The sequence below is a fragment of the Bos indicus genome, chromosome 1 (genome assembly GCF_029378745.1).
Source record: "Bos indicus isolate NIAB-ARS_2022 breed Sahiwal x Tharparkar chromosome 1, NIAB-ARS_B.indTharparkar_mat_pri_1.0, whole genome shotgun sequence".
Taxonomy (NCBI): Eukaryota; Metazoa; Chordata; class Mammalia; order Artiodactyla; family Bovidae; genus Bos; species Bos indicus.
In genome coordinates, this window is record NC_091760.1 from 4,989,186 (window position 1) to 5,012,637 (window position 23,452).

A 23,452-nucleotide genomic window follows, 5' to 3' on the forward strand; every position below is an offset into this window, starting at 1 on the left:
TTCGGAGGTCTGTTTTCAAATCATAGAAGGGTAATCATTACGTTTATTTTAATAAGTTCTTAAATACCTCAGGAGGGAGTGAAAAATTTTATTATTAACAATTATAATTTGTATACATCATTAGATGCCCTATGTTCATATTCTATAGTACCCTTACCAACAAGAGAAACCATGTTTTAATAGTTAACTTTGACTTGAATATAAGCTGGGTCATCTTGTGCCCACTGTGGGCTCTAATGCTTTATATTTTTGAAATATTCTTGTTATAGACAATCTGAGAGGTGAGCATCCCATTGAAAAAAGCAGTACTAAAACTCCAGTTCACTTAGATGGCCAATATAATAATGAGTAAGGCATGGTCCCTGCCACTGGGAGCTTGTAATAAAATAAGGGGTTCATGCAAAGAAAGACAAGTGTGCCAATGTACAAATAACCGTGCACAGACGGAATGGGAGGAGATCAAGCAGAGCGCCACTGGAATGTCGAGAAAGGATGGTGAAATCCAAGCTCGGTAGTCTTTTCTTCTTTATCTTGGGTAATTTTCTCAAGTCATCTGCTTTAAGTTTGGGTTTGGTGCTTTTTTGCTTTAGCTGTCAGCCTGGTGTCCCCATCCTCACTCTCTGAGAATTATCCAAGAAACCTAGGGACTTAAAGCGTTTATTCTTTTCTTTGCCATAACTGAATTCTAGGTAAGGGACCTGCCTGGCAGTCGATTAAGGCTCTGTGCTTCCACTGCAGGGAGTGCAGGTTCTATCCCTGATCAGAGAACGGAGATCTCATGTGCAGCATGACCAAAACAGTGAATTATAGCTTTAGTGTAGTTGCTTTGGAAAATACGAAAAGCAAAGTATACTTTTGAAAATTAAATTACCCCATAATCTCTATCTAGGATGCTAACTTTAAAATTTTTTACACAGGTCTATATATTCTCTATGTGTCTCTCTCTCCCTCTTCGTGTGTGTGTGTGTTTATGAGAGAGAGAGAAAGAAGGTAAAATATTAGCGTCTTTAGAATTTTAATCTCCTCAAAGCCAGTATCTTGGAGATGCATCTCAAATATAAGTTTTTACTTCCTGAGAATAAGAGTTTTGCTCCAGAGGTGATTGACCCTAATAATATAATTATCTTTTTGATTATCTACTTCTGAACAGGGCAAGCCCCAGCAAGCTGACCCACAAGGCTGGGCTTTAATCATGTGGAGCTTTCCTGTTGTTCAGCTAAAGGGTGGGGCATTTTGCTGTCTGGAGTACCGCTTGAACTTCTGGTCTCATCTAGGGAATTAGACATCCTAAACCATAAAAATATTATTATAACCTCCTTAGTCTGCAAAGTGATGAGGTTATTTTTTGTTTCTCTTGTATCTTCTTTCTTTCTCTCTTTTTTCCTCTGAACAATCTATAGTTATAGTAGTGTTTTTCTTTGTTCTCTCTGCCCAGAGACCTTGACCATGGGTGAGTTTCTGTTAACTCAAATGTTTTCTCATGCAATACCAAGAAAACTTCACATCTGATGATTAAAAAATGCAGCTAGTTTTGTATTGTGGATCAAATTAAAAATATTTTACCTTTCTTTTTAATTTGTATTCTCCTTCTCCACTCATACATAATAATTGATGTTCACAGAGATCTTTCATAGATGTTCCAAGGAGTTACAATTTTCATTTATTTCAGGAGTGTTTACTATTACTCAGAGAACACAGTTATACTAATTGCTTTAAAAGCCTGATAATTCCAACATCTGGGTCACTTTGGGGTTGGCATCTATTGATTGTCTTTTCCCCTGAGAACTGATTAGATTTTCCTGGTTCTTTGGAATGCATTGTGGACACTTTCGAGTATTACATTGGGAGAATCTAGGTCCTGTTAAAATCATCTGGAGAATGTTGAATTTTCTTTTTTTCCTATATTAGTAAGCAATCAACCTGGCTAGGTTCAGATGGCAAGTTCTGTTTGACCTCCTGTGGGTGGTAGGTCTGATGTCAGTTCAGTTTTCAAAGCCTTTGCTCCAAAGTTGTGGCCTTGTCCACACACGCACCACTTGGGAGTTAGACTGAGAGGTGAGCTGTGTTTATGTCATAGCTCAGTTCGCCAAACCTTTGCTGTCTTTCTCTGGGTCAGTCCCAGGCACATGCACCTGAGGAGTGAGCTGGGACTTGGGTAGGTTTATACATGACATTAGCTGATTAGTTTCCTCCACCTCTGTCTTCTCTGAGATCGCCCTCACTCTTTGGCTTGCAGGGATCCCCAGTCTCGATTTCTTTGGCCAGAATGACAGGGCACATCTTGTGAGTTTTGCTGCTTTTGTTATGGCTAGCTGTGTGCTCAGGCTTCCCGGTGGCACCAGTGGTAAACAACCGGCCTGCCAATTCAGGAGACAGAAGAGGTGAGAGTTCGATTCCTGAGTCAGGAAGATCCCCTGGAGGAGGGTATGGCCACCCACTCCAGTATTCTTGTCTGGAGAATCCAATGGGTAGAGGAGCCTGGTGGGCTACAGTCCATGGGGTCATGGTGGGCTACAGTCCACGGGGCCGCCAAGAGTTGGACACAACTGAAGCGACCCAGCATGCATGCACGGACTGTGTGCTCACCCTCCATGCAAGGCTGGAAGAGAAATGAGAGTAATACAAACCGAAATGGGAAACCTACTCTCGGTAGAGTGGCTTCTTCAGTTTTATTGCTTGTTTATTTATTTTTGGCTGCACTGGGTCCTCATTGCTAGTTTCCACAAGTGGGGGCTTACTCGTTGCCTCTCTGCACGTGGGATTGTCCCAGAGCAGGTACTGACCCCATGTTTCCTGCATTGGCAGGTGGATTCTTAACCACTGAAGCACCAGGGAAGACCTTGTGTTTCTTCCCATCCCCGACTTACCTGCTTTTGCTTATTCTTTGGAAGCCTCAGGTAGTTGCTTTTTACTTTGGTTCAGAGGTTTTAAATCTTTATCATTGGAAGAAAGACCAGCCACTGTGTCTTACTTCATCTTGGCTGCCACCAGGTACTATAAATAGTACTTCAGTTTTGTTCACGACTGTTAAAGACAGAAGCCCTGTCCCTAGCGAATCACCCTGCTTCCCCATTGACTCTCACTTTGGACCTTGTTTTGTGTTTGCTGTCTGTTTCCTGATGACCTTGTGCCAGATAATGCCCTGTGAGTGCTTATTTTCTTATTGCATAATTTGTTGAAAAAGAGGATTCAAAAAGCTTCATTTGGCAGCATTGTCACTTTTAAACAAAATTTTCCCTTGACCAGAAACTCCCAGTGAGTGACAGCTTTAACTTTTTATTTTGAAATAATTATAGATCCACATGAAATTGAACACAGTAAGCATACTCTTCACCTAGCCTCTCTTAATGGTTGCATCTTAATTTCCGCAAACTACCAAAGCTAGGGATTTGAGACTTTTTTCCAAAGTGTGTAAATAGTTTTATATCATTTTATTACATAAGGCTTAGTAGGCTAATAAATCTATAAAAGCAGTCCCTGAGAAAGAATCACCTATCTGATGTATCTACGAACCACCCTAATGACTGTACTTTTTTTGTGTGTGTGTTAAATTGTGTTAGTTTAGGGTGTACAGCATAGTGGTAAAGCTATTTACTTTTCAGATTCTTTCCCCTTAAAGATTGTATCAAAATATTCAATATAGTTTCCTGTATTATACAGCAGGTACTTGTTGGTTATCTATTTTATGTATAGTAGTGTGTATATCGGAGAAGGCAATGGCACCCCACTCCAGTACTCTTGCCTGGAAAATCCCATGGACGGAGGAGCCTGGTGGGCTGCAGTCCATGGCGTTGCTAGGAGTCGGACACGACGGAGTGACTTCACTTTCCCTTTTCACTTTCAAGCATTGGAGAAGGAAATGGCAACCCACTCCAGTGTTCTTGCCTGGAGAATCCCAGGGACGGGGGAGCCTGGTGGGCTGCCGTCTACGGGGTCACGCAGAGTCGGACACGACTGAAGCGACTTAGCAGCAGCAGCGGTGTGTATGTATTCATCTCAAACTCCTAATTATCTCTTCCCTCCTTTCCCCTTTGGTAACCATAGGTTTATTTTCTGTGTCTGTGGGTCTGTTTTGTAAATAAGTTCATTTGTATGTTCTTTTTTTCAGATCCAGCATATAAGCAACAACATACTATTTGTCTTTGTCTGGCTCACTTCCTTTAGGATAATAATCTCTAGGTCTATCCATGTTGCTGCAAATGGCGTTATTTCATTCCTTTTTATGGCTGAGTAGTATTCCATTGTGGAGAAGGCAATGGCACCCCACTCCAGTACTCTTGCCTGGAAAACCCCATGGACGGAGGAGCCTGGTGGGCTGCAGTCCATGCTAAGGGTCGGACACGACTGAGTGACTTCACTTTCACTTTTCACTTTCATGCATTGGAGAAGGAAATGGCAACCCACTCCAGTGTTCTTGCCTGGAGAATCCCAGGGACAGGGGAGCCTGGTGGGCTGCCGTCTCCGGGGTCGCACAGAGTCAGACACGACTGAAGTGACTTAGCAGCAGCAGTATTCCATTGCACAGGTCCACCACATCTTTATCCATTCATCTGTCAGCGCACCTTTAGGCTGCTTCCATGTCTTGTCTGTTGCACACAGTGCTGCCTATACTGATTGATAAAGTTCCTTTAAGTACTTTCACTGTGCACTTATTTTGATGGGAGTACTTTTTTACTCTTTTGCTGTGTATTTACTTTGATGGGATTTAAAGGAAGTTACTATGAAAAGTTTAGCTCATGACTTAAGGAGAAAGGTCATGGTGTTGGGAAGAATGGAGAATTCATCCTCTCTCTAGTGTCCTTGGTCTCTGACCCTAAGAATCTCTTGATTTTTTTGGACCGCCTCTACTTTCAAATGACGCCTCCCCATCATGTCACTAGGTCTCCTTTGTCAGTATTTTCCTCTGGATCATCTCAGGCTGCTCAGTCCTGAGCTGTCTCCCCGACATGGAGGAGAGGTACTCTCTCAATTCCAACCCCCTTTCTTAAACCTCCAAAAGGAGGAGGGATGTAGGAATTAAGTGAAATGAGACAAAGGCGAGGCCATGAGTCTCTGCCTAGGTGATTGAAGGTTGGGGAGAACAGTGGAGCAGGGCAGGCTGAAACCATCAGCTCAGCTCACAGAATCAGGGTGATCCCAAACCCAGGGGCCTGGGCTGAGGGACCTACACCAGTCTGCAGGTGGAGGAGACATAGAGAACAGCACACAGTCTGGAAATGGGTGCATTTTCTGGGCACTCTCATGTAGGAGAGCTGGCATTTTTAAGGCCAGTGTGTCTTTTCTCTAGTTTACATTATGCTAACACCCTCATCGCTTTTCTCTTGCAGCTGTGTGAGTTTGGTTTTTTACATTCTAGATTAAACTTTGTCATTCATTCATTCTGTGTTTTCCTACTGAGCTCCTAGTGCCTTTCAGGCAGTGTTTTAGGCACTGAGAATATAGCAACACTCGAGACTAACTTTCTGCCTCCCTGATGCTTAATTAGGTTCTAGTGGGGACAGATATAGAATAAAAAAAAAATAAGGAAATGAAAAACATTTTTTGAGACAGTTATGACAAATGTTAAGGAGTAGGGGGGAAGCAAAGAAGAGGGGTGGGAAGTGTTGAGCTCCAAGGGGTCATTTTGGATAGAGATGCTAGGAAAGATCTCTTTAAGAAGGTGACATTTGAGTCAAGATCTGGAAAGAGCGAGCCAGGTGTAGATGCCTGAAGGCTGGAGAGTTGGAGGCCAAGGAAAGAGCATGAACAAAGGCTCTGGGGAAGCCAGGAAGCTGTATCTTAGAGGACTGGAAAGAAAGTTTAAGATTTGAGGTTTAAATTCAGACAGTTGTCCCTGTGTTACAGTCTTGCCCACCACCTCCTGCTTAATATGCCTCCCCCTAACTACCCTCTGCAAGTGCAAGCTGTTTGAGGCCACTAATATTTTCCCTAAGGAAGTCAATAGGGAGTTGAATGAGTTTAAAAAATGGTAACATTTTCTAGCTTGCCATCATGTATCTGTGTTCTGAGGCTCTGCTTTTCAAGTTGTTACAAATTGAGTTTATTACACTCTTGAATTTGTTACAATATTTCTTCTGTTTTATGTTTTGGTTTTTTGGCTTCAGAGGCATATGGGATCCTAGCTCCATGACCAAGGATCAAAACCCCACCCTCTGTGTTGGAAGGCGAAATCTTAACCACGGGACCACGAGGGGAAGTCCCTGCTTGTCCATTTCTAGCCCAGTTTTTGCATTTCAGCCTGTCCTCTCCCCCCTTAATCTTTCCCCTCTTTCCTAGTGACTGTGTGGTGATTTTGTTGGCTAAGTACTGATCACTACCTTGTACTTTTGTTTCTAAAGTGCATGAGCATTTTTTGACTCCTTATCATGCATGGAACACTTGTAGTCTCTATGAGTGTGAGTGTTCATTGCTCAGACGTGTCTGACTCTTTGCAACCCCACAGACTGTAGCTCAGCCAGGCTCTTCTGTCCATGGAATTTCCCCAGGGGATAATAATTGGAGTGGGTTGTCGTTTCCTTCTCCAGGGGATCTTCCCAACCCAGTGATCCAATCCAGGTCTGTCACATTGCAGGCAGATTCTTTTACCTTCTGAACTATCAGGGAAGCACTCTCGATAGAGGCTTCAAAAAAAAAGTGTAAGCCACTTTCTAACCAAAGTTGCTTCCAGATTCAGAGAAACAAATAAAGACTGTGTAAATGTAAAGTGTAAACCAGGCTGTTTTGGTTTGTTGTAAGTAAATGATAAGAGTTAGGTAGGAGAGAGTGGGGGAATGTGAAGATGGTGAAAGTAGATGGCATTTGCCATTTGTACGTGGAGAAGATTAGGGCTCTCAAATCACCAGTGTTCTGTGGGTTGCCTGTGGGATGGGGTCATCCCTGAAAGGGGAGATTGTGTCTGTTGTATGCAGTGAGCAATTTTCATTTTTCATGCTTGTGTTGTTTCAGGGTCCCCCACTGACCCCCACATGGGCCTTCATGAGTCGCACTGACCTTTGGGGGAAAGCTCTTAAAGGAAGGGGTGTTTCGGCAGTCCCTAGGAACATTTTTCTCCTAACTTGAGTTGCTTCAAACTTCCTGCTGACTCGACTTAGATCATCCCCTGAGAATCGCTCTTGGTAGGATTTAAGAGATTTGGTATTCATCTCTAAATTCTAGTTCTGAAGATAAAAATGGCTTCTTTCCTACCTTGGCTGGCTGAAAAGAATCTTGCTACTAAAAATGCTATTAATATAACAGACCCATCAGAGCGATGCAGGGAACGCTGTAATTCTTGAAGGCTGGGGCCATTTGCTTTAGGAAACTGCTCCTGAGGCTTTTAACTTGATTAGTTTTCTGTTGGCAGAAACAAGCCTAACCAGAAATTTGTTGTTGAGAATATGTCTGTCAATTTATATTTGCAAACTTTTGTATACAGCAGAAGGGGGGGGGGCTCCATCCGAGCATATTGGGGGGTCCATTTGAGCATATTTGGGGTGACAGCTTTGCCTTTCTACACCGTGGTTTCTGTCACCTCCATTCTTTCCCTCTTTTGAGTTTAAATCTATGTGATTCTTAAAATGGGACTGTGGCTAATACTTTTTCTAAACTTTTATTTATTCCTTGGCAAAACATATAGATGCATAGACACATTCAGGTATCTTTCTTTTTTTCTTTTAGCTGTGCTGGGTCTTCTTTAGACTGTGTTCAGGCTTTCTCTAGTTGCGTTGAGTGGGGACTACTCTGTTGGGGGTGCGCTTCTCTTCTTGCAGACTCTAGGCACGCATGCTTCGGTAGTTGTGGTATGCAGGCTTAGTTACCCTGCTGCATGTAGAATCTTAGTTCCTGGACCAGGGCTGGAACCTGTGTCCCCTGCATTAGCAGACAGATTCTTAACCACTGGACCACCAGAGAAGTCCCCATCTATGTATCTTCAAGTGAAAGTCACTCAGTCGTGTCTGACTCTTTGCGACCCCATGGATTGTAGCCAGCCAGGCTCCTCTGTCCATGGGATTTCCCAGGCAAGAATACTGGAGTGGGTAGCCTTTCCCTTCTCCAGGGGATCTTCCCAACCTGGAATTGAACCAGGGTCTCCTGCATTGCAAGCGGATTCCTTACCAACTGAGTTATCAGGAAAGCTATACCCTTAAAAAATCAAGAACCCTGAGACACTGGTCATGGCTTTTAGCCTTACTTTAGATGCTTGTTAAAATATTTTACTTGTAAAAATGTAGCACATGATATTCTTAGGAATATAGATCACATAAATGGTCACACATGGACCATGAATCTTTTCATTTTCCCTGTACTGAGTTGAGTCTCTATGTTTTTTTCTTGCTTCTTAAAGGTACCAGCCAGAGGGGCGTGAACTTATTGCTTTGAAGTATATTTGCTACTAGTAAAAGGATGATTCTCTTTCTTGGAAACTTCGCTCTCAGAATCATATGATGTGTGACCTGGTAGAGAATATTCCAGTATGGGAATAGCTTCACATCTGGTGTCTGTATGAGTTACCTCTGAACTCATCGGAACATTCAATGGAGGTTTTTCCCTTCTTGTTGCCACAAATTTCATTTCTGTAAAGATGTGCTTGTAGGAGTTTAAGCAACCTTTGAGACTGAAGAGTAGGATTGTAGAGTGGTTCTGGAGCATTGGGAAGGAATATATTATATTGCAGGGGGTTTCAGAGTGTAATAGGTCCAATAAATTTGTTCCTGTTTCCCTCTGTACCTTTTGCTTTTTTGTTTATTGTATCCCTTCCCTGGCTTGGAGTATCAGTTTCATGAGAGTGGAGAATGTGTGTCTTTTTTTCTCTGCTGTATTTCTGGTTTCTGGAACATGGTAGCTATGCAGTATTTATTTTCTTTCTTTCTTTTCTTCTTTTAAACAGTTTTCAAGATTGCTCAGCCAGTCAGGGCAGAAGCTGGCATGAGCATCCGGGCTCCATCCCCACCTCTTTGTTTAAAAAAAAAAAAAAAAAAAGGATTTATTTGGCTACATCAGGTCTCCAGTTTTGGCACTTTGAATCTTTTAGTTGCTGGCATACGGGATCTTAGTTGCCACCTGTGGGATCTAGTTCCTTGTGAAAGTGAAAGCGTTAGTCGTTCAGTCCTGTCTGACCCTTTGTGACCCATCCATGAACTGTAGCCTTCCAGGCTCCTCTGTCCATGGGGATTCTCCAGGCAAGAATACTGCAGTAGGTAACCATTCCCTCCTCCCAGGGATCTTCCCCACCTATGGATCCAACCAGTGTCTCCTGCATTGCCAGGTAGATTCTCTACCATCTGAGCCACTGGGTTCCCTGACCTGGGATCAGACCCAGGCCCCCTGCATTGGAAGCATGGAATCTTAGCCACTGGACCACCAGGGAAGTCCCAGTATATATATTTTCTGAATGAACAACCGTGTAAATGATTATACACATCAACTCAGGGATGCGCTCAGCTGTTCTATTTTTCTTCTCTCCTTTCTGACCATTTTCATGTGTGTATCCTAAGTGTATACAGTTGAAATGGTCTAGAGAAACCTCACTGCAGAGCAAGGAGAATAAGGCTAAATACAGTCATACTTGTCGAGCTTTGAGGATGTTTTAATTTCTCACTGTGGGTAACAGCCCTCAGACCAATGAGAGAGACCGGAACAATGTTAAGGAAAGGACTTGAATTAACCTGGGTAGCTCCAAAAGGCTGAATCGCATTTGGTGATTTCATCATGTGAATTTCTGTGTGCAGGGCACTCTGTACCAGATTAATGTTCTCCAGTTGGATTTGCTCCCAGAAATGAACCCATTAGTTTGCTGCCGGGCAGAGAGTGGGGTTTCTGTTTTGTTTTGGGCATCTCCCTCTCCCTCTCCCACTTCGCCCCCCTTCCCCTGTTAAGGTTTTCAGAAAGTTGTGGCATTAAAGGTAAAAAACCCCTTTTCTTTTTGACTTTATCAGGAAGAGTTGACTGGACTTCACATCTTGGGCTTTCCCGTTTTTGATTGATTTTGAAGTGTAGATGAAGTCAGGATGAAACGGAAACCTATGGGGAGGAAGGACCTTTATCCAGTGCATCTCGGAGTTTCGCCTGGTTTTTTGAAATATGTCATTTCAAACAGAACGTTACTCATTTGGAGCAGACACCTTGGTTTGTACTTTTTAGAGTTTTTAGTTGGTGGAGAGGCGTCGAGCTTTAAATAGACAACTCTAGAGGTTAGGGAGAAGAAAGCAGGTGTTGCCAGCTTTAGGAAAGCAAGTCTGTGCCATGCCTGGAGTGCTGCTCCCCTCCCCCGGCAGAGACCCGTGTCATCCCCCATGGCCTTATTTATGTTCTTATTTCACATCTCCGCAGGAGTAGTCTCAGTCGGTGATGTTAGTTCTCACCTGCTGCCGCGTTGAGTCCAAGTGCCTGCCAGGTGCATATAGGCGCCGCTGTTACCTGTCAAGCTGTCTGCCCTCTGTAGGTACCGAGCTCTTCCCGTTAACCGCCCGTACCCATGGGTGACTCAGTGATCCTCTCCTTTTTTTTTTTCCTTGCTACAGACCATAAAACCATGGGAAACGCAGAAAGTCAAAGTGTCGTGCATGAGTTCTATGGAGACAAGCACGCGGTCCTGGGGCGCAAGCACACGTCGCGATCCCTGCGCCTGTCGCACAAGGCACGGCGGACCAGGCACGCCTCCTCCGGCAAGGTGATCCACAGGAACTCCGAAGTGAGTACCCGGTCCAGCAGCACCCCCAGCATCCCCCAGTCCCTGGCTGAAAATGGCCTGGAGCCCTTCTCCCAGGAAGGCACCCTCGAGGACTTCGGGAGCCCCATTTGGGTGGACCGAGTGGATGTGGGCTTGAGACCCGTGTCTTACACCGATTCCTCCGTCGCTCCCAGCGTGGACAGCAGCATCGTCCTCACAGCAGCCTCCGTGCAGAGCATGCCAGACTCGGAAGACAGCCGGCTTTACGGGGATGACGCGACGTACTTGGCGGAGGGCGGCAGGCGGCAGCGCCCCTATGCCTCCAACGGACCCACGTTCATGGAGACAGCGAGCTTTAAGAAGAAACGCTCCAAATCCGCAGACATCTGGCGGGAGGACAGCCTGGAATTCTCACTGTCTGATCTGAGCCAAGAACATTTAACAAGCAACGAAGAGATCTTGGGTTCCGCCGAGGAGAAAGACTGCGAGGAGGCTCGGGCGATGGAAACCCGGGCGAGTCCGCGGCAGCTCAGTGCCTGTCAACGGGCCAATTCGCTGGGAGACTTGTACGCTCAGAAGAACTCTGGGGTGACGGCAAACGGGGGACCCAGGAGCAAACTTGCAGGCTACTGTCGGAATTTGGTGTCTGACATCCCCGATCTCGCGAACCATAAGATGCCACCAGCTGCCGCTGAAGAGGCTCTCCCCTACAGTAATTATAACACACTCCCGTGTAGGAAATCTCACTGTCTCTCTGAAGGTGCCACCAACCCACAGATTAGCCATAGCAGCAGCATGCAAGGCAGAAGAGCAAAAACCACTCAGGTAAAGTGCCTGGAATCTGTTTTGGTATTTTGGAAACTGGTGCATGACTCGAAGTGCATGATTGGGCTCTTAGAAGGTTTCCCATCTTGTAGCTGCGTGTTAAACACAGTTTTTTCCCTGGTGGGTGCTGCCTCTCTGAAGATTCGTCTGTCTGCTGCTTCGCCCCTCTTGCAGTTCTGTTGCTGAAGGGGTGGGGATTCAGGAAGAAGCTTCTGTGTGTGTGTGGGGGGGGGGGGGGGTGAGGTGACAGGAGTGGGAATGAAGCTGATAAGTTCGTATGGGGAAACTGCCTCTCCAGTTCAGCTCTGAGCAGCATCTCACTGGTTCTGTGCTTCCTTCCTAACGTGGTTTTCTCTCCGTGGACAGATGGGGATGGTGGGCTGTGGACTCTTGGAGCTTATTTCTCCCGCGCCGCAGGTGGGAAGAGGTTAGTCGGCAGGCGGCTCCTTGGAGGAAGCCTTTTTTGATTCGGGGCCGGCTCTGGTCATTTGTCAGCTTCTGTCCGAGGTTGGCAGGCTGACTGCCTTCCCGGGAGCCATTTCAATTTCCTGTTCCTTTGCGATGCTGGCCAGCCCTCTCTCTCTGGAGGGAGGTGTTGCAGGAGGAATAACATGGGTGGGTTCCAGGTCTGCTCTGCAGCCAACTGGCTTCTGACCTTGGGCAAAAACCTGACTTCCAGGTGCTCTTCGGAGCACTGGGGTGAAGATGCTTGACCCAGCTGCTTCAGGGTCTGGGGCATGATGGTGTGCGTGTGAAAGCGTTTTCAAAGATTTAAAATGTGTCTTGCTAATAAAACAAAGAGTGCCCTCGTATTCCCTAATCATTACTGATAATTGGGCGGGCCAAAAAGTTCATTCGGGGGTCTGGTCACCCCTGTACAAACTTTGTGACCAACCCAGTGTCACAAGGCTAATGACATGTCAAGTAATCCTGCCTGCATCAGTCCTTTTCTGGTCCTGGAGCAGGGTTCCAGGAGTCCTGGCTCATGTTGAGGATGGGTTGGTAGTTTACAGGATGGCATTTCGGATCCGGAATCCAGGTGGGGCTCCTTTGCCCTGAAAGGTGTATTGGCCCCCAGAGTGAGCAGTGAATACCACTGAGGTCAGCTGGAAATCAGCAGGTGTGCTCTGACCTGGCCAGCAGGGTGATGTTGCACCTCCGGTCTTGCTTCCATGACGGTCAGGGGGGTATTGTGAGGTTCAGTTGTCTTGGGAAGGGTGTCTGAGTATAATGGGCAGATGGTCATCTTGACTATTTTTCAGTGCATGGTTGAGGGGTATTAAATACATTGACATGGTCATGTAGCCATCACTATGCTTCATCTTCAGAACTCTCTTCACCTTGTGGAACTGAAACTTCATCCCCCTTAAACAGTTGTTCCCCTTTTACCCTTTCCTCAGCCACTGGCAACTGCCGTTCTACTTTCTGTCTCAGTGAATTTGACTCTAGATACCTCATCTACTCCAGTACTCTTGCCTGGAAAATCCCACGGACAGAGGAGCCTGGTGGGCTGCAGTCCATGTGGTTGCAAAAGTCGGATACTACTTAGCGACTAAACCACCACCTCTTCTAAAGTGAATCATACAATATTTGTCTATTTGTGTCTTATTTCATGGGCTTCCCTGGGGGCTCAGATGGTAAAGCATCTGCCTGCAATGCGGGAGACCGGGGTTCCATCCTTGCGTTGGGAAGATCCCCCTGGAGAAGGGCATGGCAGCCCACTCCAGTACTCTTGCCTGGAAAATCCCACAGATTTAGGAGCGCGGTGGGCTGCAGTCCATGGAGTTGCGACGAGTCGGACACGACTGAGCGACTTCCCTTTCCCATATTTCACTTAGGTTGATATCCTCAGGGTTCACACATTGTAGCAGGTGTCAGAATTTCCTTCCTTTTTCAGGCTGAATAGTATTCCACCAACACTTCACACTCCCCAAACAGCCCCCCCGCACCCCCCGCCAGCTATTCATTTGTTGAAGGACAAGTTTGGCTGGTGTCCAAGCTCTTTTTACCTGAGTAACTTTGGGCACAGTTTTTTAAGTCTCTTGAAGGCTTAATTTCTTAATCTGTCAAATGGGCAGAGTAATAAGATTTTTGAGAAAATGGAGGGTAAAGGCTAGTGCTTGGTACTTTAGAAGCCACCAGTAAGGGACAGTCTGTTACTTGTGATTTTCAGTATCCTGAATGGTGTTCTATGAGTTGAGGACCCCAGGTACTTTGGTGTTTGTATCAGACTTTGTGTCTTGGAAACAAAATGATAAAAAAGGCTGATTCTGAGATGTGTGAAGGTGAGCGTGGATATTGCATTCAGATGCCCTCCTTGAATTTTGACCTCTTTTCTTTTTCTAAAGCATCTTTAATTAATTAATTGATTTTTGAGTGTGCTGGGTCTTTGTTGCTGTGTGCAGGCTTTCTCTAGCTGCAGCAAGGGGAGGCTTCAGTAGCTGTGACACCTGGGCTTTAGTAGCTCCAAGGCGTGTGGGGTCTTCCTGGCAGACTAGGGATTGAACCCGGGTCCCCTGCATTGGCAGGCGGGTTCTTTAGCACTGGACCACCCGCGGGGGAGTCCTGACCTGTCCCTTTTCTGCAGCATGATTGTAATGATAGAAATGACCCTGCTGTGGCCCCTCTGCCTGCCCGGGGCAGGACTCTGCTTGCACTGGCAACTTGACGAGTCAGCACACAGGCGAGATGGAGGTCCTATTAAAGGATCCCCTGAAAGGCACCGCCGGCTTTGTCCTTTAGACATCGCCAGATTGGCACTGCAGGCCTGATTCGCAGAGATGGGCTTGGCAGCTCCACCAGGCTCCATTGATCCAGACTCCTTTAAAAGAAACCTCGCCTCTGTCACTTTCACCTGGAACAGCGCTAAGTTGGCATCCATTCTATATAAGATTTGAGGGGGTGCTGGGTGGCATCCTGGCTCTCTGTCTCCGACCCTGGGGGACAGTTGGACTCCTGCTTCCCCCACCCCTCACTGATGGGGCTGTGAGCCTTTGAGCCTTGGCCGCCCCCAGGAGAGGGGCACTGCTGGCATCTCGGGAAGTTCTCACGTGTACTTGTTGCATGCCACTTCCACGCTTTGGCTAGTTGCCTTCTAAAGTTGTTAATATGTGGAAGTGAGATCATCTCAGAGCTCTGTCTCATAAAGCACTCTGGTAGCTTAATGTAGTGCAGAGTACAGGGGACCGGCAATCCTGAGAAGCACATTTGCTTCTGGCTCAGTCCTTATCGGCCAGTGACCTTGGGAAAGTCACTTCATCACTGGCTCCTTGTCTGTCCAGGGTGAGTGACACCAGCCTCCGACGGGGCCAGTAGGAGAACCAAGTGGGATTCCATACATAGAAGCCTTCTGCAGAGTCTATAAAATGAACGGAAGTCTTATTTTGGTCTCAACGTTACGTGTTGAGTGAGGATCTTTAATGACTTGAAACAAACCCCAGAATTATGCACAACACTATCCACCCACCCACGCTTCCTCGTCTTAAGTTTGGCGTGTTCATCCAACGCGATTTTCTGAGAACCCACTATGTTCCAAACAGTGTATTTTAAGAGACAGTGGGTGTGGAGGCTTCTTTGAAAGTAATTCTTTTCTCGTTTTCTTTTGTTGGTGAAAGTTTCTGACCCAGGGGCCCTCTCCCATGAGTTCGGATCATAGATATTAACAGTCTCCTTGTTTGCCCTGGTGATGTAGTCGAATCTCTAATAGTCTTGTCAGCAGTTTTACTCCTCAGAAAAGAGTTCCTGGCAGGCATTTGGCCCAAGGGCCTGGCCTCTGAGCCTGGGGGACAGTGTTTTATCTGAACAAACATGAAGAACATATTTTTATTTGCAAATGATCAAAACAGAGTTTGGAACCGTTCTTCCTACTTTTGTATTTGAGTAGTAGTTGGACATGTTACTGAGCTATGAATCTGAAGGCCGCGGAGTTCACATTTCAGTTTTAAAAAGTGGCACATTTCATGGGTCTGCTACCCAGTAAATGCTGAGGAATTCTATTTGTTGAATTCAGTACATGTGAATATGTGTGTGTGCTGTGTGCATAAGACTGTATCTTGAGAGTCAGTCTGCTGTTCATTTGTTGGGGGGATTTACCCAGACTATGTAAAACAGAGTTTATTTGTATTGACTGCTGTGACATCCCAATAGATTGCCTCTTGATTTAATGAATGCCTCTTTGGTTTCTTGGCCTAAACTCTACTCTTTTAGTGTTCCTATGGTTAATGGATAGAGGAGGGGCAGCCTACTGTCCTTCAAAGAAGAGATTCTGAAGTCCGGCAGGTCTGAGCTTACAAGTTGGAACCCTGTTCCCTGTTGGCTCTGTAACCCCGAAGGATCTCAGTGCCTCTTGAATGAGGCTAATGTGAGGGTTCCACACAGGAATGAATGTAGAACTCCTGGCATAATGTCTTGCATGCAGTCAGTTCAGTTCAGTTGCTCAGGCGTGTCCGACTCTTTGTGACTCCATGGACTGTAGCATGCCAGGCTTCCCTGTCCATCACCAACTCTTGGAGCCTCAAACTCATGTCCATCAAGTCAGTGATACCATCCAACCATCTCATCCTCTGCCGTCCCCTTCTGCTCCTGCCTTCAGTCTTTCCCAGCATCGGGGTCTTTTCCGTTGAATCAGTTCTTTGCATCAGGTGGACAAAGTATTGGAATTTCAGCTTCAGCATCAGTCCTTCCAATGAATATTAGGGACTGATTTCCTTTAGGGTGGACTGGTTGGATCTCCTTGAAGTCCAAGGGACTCTCAAGAGTCTTCTCCAACACCATATTTCAAAAGCATCAATTCTTTGGCGCTCAGCTTTCTTTACAGTCCAACTCCACATCCATACATGACCACTGGAAAAACCATAGCTTTGACTAGACCGACCTTTGTCAGCAAAGTAATGTCTCTGCTTTTTATATGCTGTCTAGGTTTGTCATAGCTTTTCTTCCAAGAAGCAAGCATCTTTTAATTTCATGGTTGCAGTTACCATCTGCAGTGATTTTGGAGCCCCGCAAAATAAAGTCTGTCACTGTTTCCACTGCTTCCCCATCTATTTGCCATGAAGTGAGGGGACTGGATACCATGATCTTATTAGTTTTCTGAATGTCGAGTTTTAAGCCAACTTTTTCACTCTCCTCTTTCACTTTCATCAAGAGGCTCTTTAGTTCTTTGCTTTCTGCCATGAGAGTGGTGTCATCTTCGTATCTGAGGTTGTTGATATTTCTCCTGGCAAACTTGATTCCAACTTGTGCTTCATCCAGTCTGACATCCAGTGAAGTTTGGATATGGGGATAGATTTTGTGTCTAATTAGGCTGTTTTTAGCCATGCTTGTATGGTGATGGCTTCCAGGAATTCTCTCCCATCTACTCTTCCAATTCGCCCAGAATGTGTGACATGAATGTGCAGGAGCAGAAGTCATATCTCAGTGTGAATTTGCCCCATGGCGTCCAGAGTAGACAGTAGACGCCACACTGTCTCCCCATGTTCAAACAGCTTTTAGCTCCTGTGCCTTCACAGTTTAACGTAAAAACCCTCAGTTCTGGTACAGAAGCCCAAAGGGGTGGTGGGCTGAAAAGAAAAAAAGTGACTGTCTGCTGCTGCTGCTAGTGCTAAGTCGCTTCAGTCGTGTCCGACTCTGTGCGACCCCAGAGACGGCGGCCCACGAGGCCCCCCACTGTCTACTACCATGGCTCAAAAGAGTGGTTCCTGAGAGAGATCACCAAAGATGACTTCATTTTTATTTTTTTAATTGAAGTATAGTTGATTTACAGTTAACTTCTGCTACTGTGCAGCAAAGTAATTCAGTTATATATATACACACACACACACACATTCAGTTATATATTATGTGTGTGTGTGTATATATTCTTTTTGAAATTCTTTTCATTATGGTTTATCACAGGATGTTGAATATAGTTCCCTACACTATATGGTAGGACCTTTTGTTTATCCATCACATATATAACAGTCTACACTGCTGACTCCAAATTCCCACTCCAGGCCTTCCCACCCCCCACGCCAGCAACTATAAGTCTGTTCTCTGTGTCCATGAGTCTATTTCTGTTTTATAGATAAGTTCATTTGTGCCGTATTTTGGATTCCACGTATCTCATACAGCCTTTGTCTTCTTTCTTACTTCGCGTAGTCTGATAATCTCTAGTTCCATCCGTGTTGCTGCAGGTAGCGTTATTTCGTTCTTTTCCATGGCTGAGCAGTATTTCACTGTGTATGCGTGGCGTTTTCTGTGTGCATTCCTCTGTCAGTGGAAAGGTAGGTTGCTTTCCGTGTCTTGGCTATTGTGATAGTGCTGCTCTGAACATAGAGGTGTGTGTACCTTTTCAAATCATAGTTTTATCTGGATACATGCGCAGGAGAGGGACTGCTGGGTCATATGGTAGCTTTATTTTTAGTTTTTTGAGGCACCTCCATACTATTTTCCATGAACTTACATTCCCACCAATAGTGTAGGAGGGTTCTCTTTTCTCCACACCCTCTCTAGCATTTTTTATTTGTAGACATTCTGATGGCCATTCTGACTGGTGTGAGGTCATACCTCATCGAAGTTTTGATTTGCATTTCTCTAGTAATTAGCAGCAGCAGCAGCAGTAATTAGTAGCGAAGGAGGCAATGGCACCCCACTCCAGTACTCTTGCCTGGGAAATCCCATGGATGGAGGAGCCTGGTAGGCTGCAGTCCATGGGGTCGCTAAGAGTCGGACACGACTGAGCGACTTAGCAGCAGCAGCAGCAGCAGCAGTAATTAATGGTGTTGAGCGTCTTTTCACATACCTGTTCTCCCATCTGTATGTCTTTTTTTGGAGAAATGCCAAAGGTGGCTTTAGAAGGCTCTATCCCTGTTAAAACTTTCTTGCTTGGATAAACAGGTAATAGGTTGGTGATTTCAGCCAGATAGAGGGTGCAGCATGGTCAGAAAGAGATCTTGAGTTCCCATAATAAACTGTGTTGGTGCTTAAAATTTGGGTTTTGTTTTATACTTAGCTTAAATGGTTCAAGGATAATATGTTCCCTGAGCTGAGAATTGGCATCAGCCTCCAAGAGATTCCTAACCTTTGGTCACAGATTCCTTTGAGAATCAGATGAAAAAATTGGATTCTTTTGGGTCAAACACAGGGACCACCCTGCTGTGTATCATTTCAGGGGATCCATGGGTCCTCCAGCATCCATCAAGAAGCTTCTGATTAAGAACCTCAGGTTAATTCTTCATGAAACAAAATATTTTTATATACAGTCCACTTAAAACAACCTCTTCCTTCACTTCTCCTTTTTGATGCTTCTTTTTTCTTTTATCTTTCTTTTTCTGGCACGTAAGTTAAGCAATGAGATATTTATTTTGAAAAACAGTCCATCCATTTTCAACATGAATATCCATCTCCTTTGCCAAGATCTTCTTTTGAGGAGTGGGAGTAGGTAGCCGAGAGATGGCTTGTATCAGCAGTTCTCAGACTCCTTTCTACTCTTGAAAAGGATTATAGACTCCAAGGAGTTTCTATTCATGTTTATATCTATAAATATTTATCACATTAGGAATTGAACCAGAATTGTAAAAAATACTTGTTAATTCATCTTAAAATAGCAGTAATAAAGCATTACATGTTCACATAAATAACTTTAATTGTTAAATTTTATCTTCTAAAATTAAGAGAAAGATCGAGAAGAAGGGCGTTGTTTCTTTGCTTTAAATTTATTTTGGCGGCACTGGTCTTTGCCGCTGTGCACAGGCTCTCTCTCGCAAGCAGGGGCTACTCTGCTGGGTGCGTGGGCTACTCATTGCCCTGGCCTTCTTGTTGCAGTTCCTGGGCTCCGTAGTTGTGGTGCATGAGCTCAGTTGCTCCATGGGACGTGGAATCTTTCCAGACCAGGAATTGAACCCATGTCCCCTGCACTGGCAGGCGGATTCTTATCCACTGTACCACCGGGGAAGTCCCATTTTGTATTTTTGCAACTGTCTGTAATTTCTAACCTGTCAGAAGAGACTGGAGTCTTCTCTGCATTCATTCTCTTGTGATGTGCTCTTTTGTTGGACTATTTGGGGAAAGTCTTGCTTCGAATAGGTAGTTGGAAAAGGGAGGGCTTTAGGGGCCCCTTGAAATTATTTAAGGAACCCTGATCCCCACTCAGAGAGCAGCTCATTTATGCTAATATAGCTTGGGGAGGTCCAAACCTCTGAAAACCACATTCTCCATTTAGTCTGTGAGGAGAGGGGAGTCGGTGTCCCTCAACATAAATCGTGTCCTGCAATGCTGTGTAATTAATTACTGGTTTCTCAGTGTAACTGGGAAGGATAAAGCGCTGTGATGGGAGCTTGGAGCCTCCCAACCAGCCTGCCTTGCAGCCCTGGGAGCGTCTCCACGGAGCCTGGGGCAGGGAACACCCACAAGCTTTTCACTCTGTGGTTGGGGCCCCATTTGCTTTGAACCTCCCGTTGACAGAATATCTAGTGTGGGCCATAAAACAGCCCAATATGTCTTTCTCACTTTCTCTCCTTTTAAAAAGATGAAAGAAAAAGACATGTAAATGAGCTCTGGGTGTCTCCATAAAAGACATCATAAACCCGGATCTTCGCTGGAAGACAGCGAAGTCAGGCTTTCCAGTTGTGACTTCAGCTGGCGTTGAGTGTGAGCTGAGCCTGCAAATGACTAGATCTTTAAATCAAACTCAAGTGTCTTCCATGAGAAACGATCTTCTTGTTGTGAGAGGAGGGTGGAAAATGAACAGCAGTGAAGTTGTTCAACAACGTGGGGTTTTTTGTTTGTTTGTTTGTTTTTAAAGTGCCTATGCCATGCCAGGCACTGTTCTTGGCTCTTGGGAGGTGTTAAGAAAAGATCGCTGAGCTTAGGGGTGAAGTGCGGGTGTGTCCGCAGCAAACACTTAGCATAACAAGTACAGGACATGCTATGGGAAAAAGAGCAAGATGGGAGGAGTGGGCAGTGGTGGATGTGCTGACAATTCCAGATCACGTGGTCAAGTCAGGCCCCATAGAAAGGGCAGGCTTGGTAGGGATTGGAAGGGGAGACGGGAGTTGACCACTGATTTGGAAACTGGGGTCATGCCCTGCACTTTTGAGAAAGAGCAAAGAGACCAGTGTGGCTGGGGTGGTGGTGGGGTGGGTGTTGAGAAGTTTCATGGGAATCAAAGGAGATTAAAAGAAGGCTTCCAGCTGAGCCTTGAAGGATCAGTATTCCTGGAATTCTAGAAGCAAGAAGGGCTGGGAGCGAACACTGGCTTGAGTCCTTCAGTTTCACTGGTGGCTGGATGCCTCCAAAGGTCCGGTGCTAAGGCTGGACACCAGTGAAGGACCTTGATGGACAGCCTCAGGAGCCCTCCACCTTGTTGCTGGGAGACTTACTGTACAGGATGGCTTATGGGAGGAAGGTAGTTAGAAAAGAGAGTTGATGACTGGAGATGGGATATAACCTGAGATGAGGGGTGGGTGGTGAGAACAGGGACTGAAACACACACATAGAAAAACAGATGAAAGGAGAGAAGATGATTCACTGACCCCAGCACAGTGCTGACTCCAATCTGAAGTTACCTGGAGCAACATTTCAAGCATTAGACAACTTCTGAGTCCCTTGTGAGCAGCAGTAAGAAATTCACTTCCAGCGGTTGTAATTGAGAGAAATTTTGAGTCACCCCTGTTGGGAATCATTAGCAAGGATGGGACTGAGTGCTGGAAACTTAAAAGGGCATGGAGTCTTTGCCTTGGGAACGGAAGAAGTGGGAAATGGAGCTGGTTTTTAGAAATGTTTCATCCGGAGCCAGGACACGTGTAAAGGGGTGAAGAGCAGGAGGCCCAGGAGCTGAAATCGACCAACTTCTGAATCACGAACTCAAAAAGGCACTGGACATTTGTTTATAGAGAGATGGGGAAAATCTTACAATAATGGAAAATGGAGACTGCAATATTTCTGTAAATCAAGAAAGGTGATTATTATAACAGTGCCTAGCAATTACTTGCAGCATAGAAAGCATCATTTTCTTCGTTTATTGTGCATTTTATGAAAGTGAAGAGGATTCAGAGGGATTGCATTGGCTCACACCAACCTTGGTCTGCCTGTCTTTTTTCCCATAAGGCCTTGTTTTTCCCACATTCCTTAGTAACACCCTTTCTTCTGTGTTAGTGCAGGAAGCTAGGAAGTGAGGTAAGGCAGTGACTTCCCTCCTTGGGCTGAGATGGACACGACCTGTGCAAGGGCTGTGTGCTGGGCAGAGTTCTAGAAAAGTGAGTTAACTCTATATCACATCTTACAATGTGTCTTACAAAGTAGATATTATTGCCATTCCCATTATAAAGGTGAGGAAACGGAGGCATGGCTTGGTTCAGAATGACATGCCTAGACACGATATTTGCTGTACTGAGATATACCATGGAGACAGTGTTGGAAACCAAAGACATTGTACACGTGTATGCATGTATGGGGGGGTGGAGGTACTCAGATTTGGGGGATAAGAAGATGGTAAACCACAGGAGGAATATTTTAGAATTTAGCAAGTCAGAAATTGTTCTAATTCAAGGCTTCCACAGGTCCACAGATACATGCCCAGGAGTGGGATTGCTTGATCATATGGTCAGTAAAGAGTCTACCTGCCAATGCAGGAGACCTGGGTTCGATCCCTGGGTTGGGATGATCCCCTGGAGAAGGAAATGGCAACCCACTCCAGTATTCTTGCCTGGGAAATCTGTGGACAGAGGAGAGAGTAGCCTGGTGGGATTTTACATGGGGTCACAAGAGTCGGACATGACTTAGCAACTAAACTGCCATCACTACCACAGGTCAGAATCTCCTCCCATCACTGAAATCCCTTGAACTCTTCTCTGCTGCATTTACCATCTCTCTACAGGTGTATTGATGCAAAGCTGGATTCATCAGGGAAATTAAAGAAAGTGACCAACATAACAGTTTCTAATTGCATTCGACTTAAAACTTCTCCCAGGGCCTTTGAACTTTGTGGCTAATGACCTCCTCAGAATTGTGTTCACACATCATTAGCACAGCAAACCTGTTCCTTGGGGTATTTCTGAGTCCCTGGTGGAAAGGATGTGAGCTTTGCCACAGTGTGTCATTAGCCCGTGTTCATGCTGGGGGACCCTCTAGTGTTCAAGACCCTGCAAACAGGCTTTGAATTTGCCTCTCACCGCCTCCGCTTTAGTACCAGAGCTCATTTAAGCTTTGTTGCCTGGCTGAAATGACTAAGAAAACTTGCACTGTTGAATGTTTTGGGCGACAGCTGGCCACTTGTACATCCAGTGGGAAAGTGCATGTGTTGATTTCGGCCGGTGGAATGGAAGCTGGTGAGTGAAAAATCCGGCTTGGGAGGATTCATCCAGGAAGAGCAGGGTTTAAGAGCCTCTATAGTCTATGAATGTTATTTATAATTGGAAGCCTCTTCAGTGGAGTGCTTCTAACACGGGGAATTTATTTTGAGCTATTTTCAGGAAATCTCTGGTCAGATCATGCATCATGCTGAGAGTTACTTCTCTGTTTAGCTAGGGTCTTACTATTTCCCTTGATCTCCTCTGACTTTTGCTTTAAATTTCAGTACATTTGGTTTGATATTCTAGGACTGATCATATGCTAAGGCATCTAACTAGATAAGAAGGAACATACCTTGCATTAGGAATAAAGACTCTTGAGCTCCCATGGAACTTTTCCCTGAGGTTGACCACTAAAAGAGTGGGGGTGGTTCACAGACGCTTTTGAGTGTAGGGAGAATCAGGTTTCTCAGGAAGTGTCCTTGAGATGGAGGTAGTCGGAGGAGGAGTCCTTTGAAAAAATGCACCGGGATCGTTTGTGTCGCCGTGATGCTATCTTCTGTGCGATTGGAAACCACAGGGCAGTGTATGCACCGGGCATTTGAGGAGGTTGGGCGTTTGGGATGCAGCCTCAGAGCCATCTTGCAGTGTGTGAACCTAGAGCCTCTACATCCGTGTATCTGACTTCGGTTTCTTCTAGAGCTTCTGTGACCTG

The 23,452-nt window shown here is 45.4% G+C and overlaps 1 protein-coding gene across 11 annotated transcripts in view; it reads left to right on the top strand.

The window, feature by feature from the left end:
* The window catches only part of TIAM1 (TIAM Rac1 associated GEF 1), a 466,993-nt gene that overhangs the window by 295,862 nt on the left and 147,679 nt on the right, over positions 1-23,452 (top strand). For 10 of the 11 annotated variants that reach the window (XM_070785816.1, XM_070785836.1, XM_070785822.1 and 7 more), the window contains one exon: positions 10,500-11,473. In XM_070785816.1, coding sequence (XP_070641917.1) covers positions 10,511-11,473 — 963 coding nt within the window. In that variant the 5' untranslated portion in view covers positions 10,500-10,510. Of the gene's footprint in view, positions 1-10,499; positions 11,474-23,452 lie in introns of those variants that run through there. The other variant, XM_070785858.1, reaches the window with a different exon arrangement.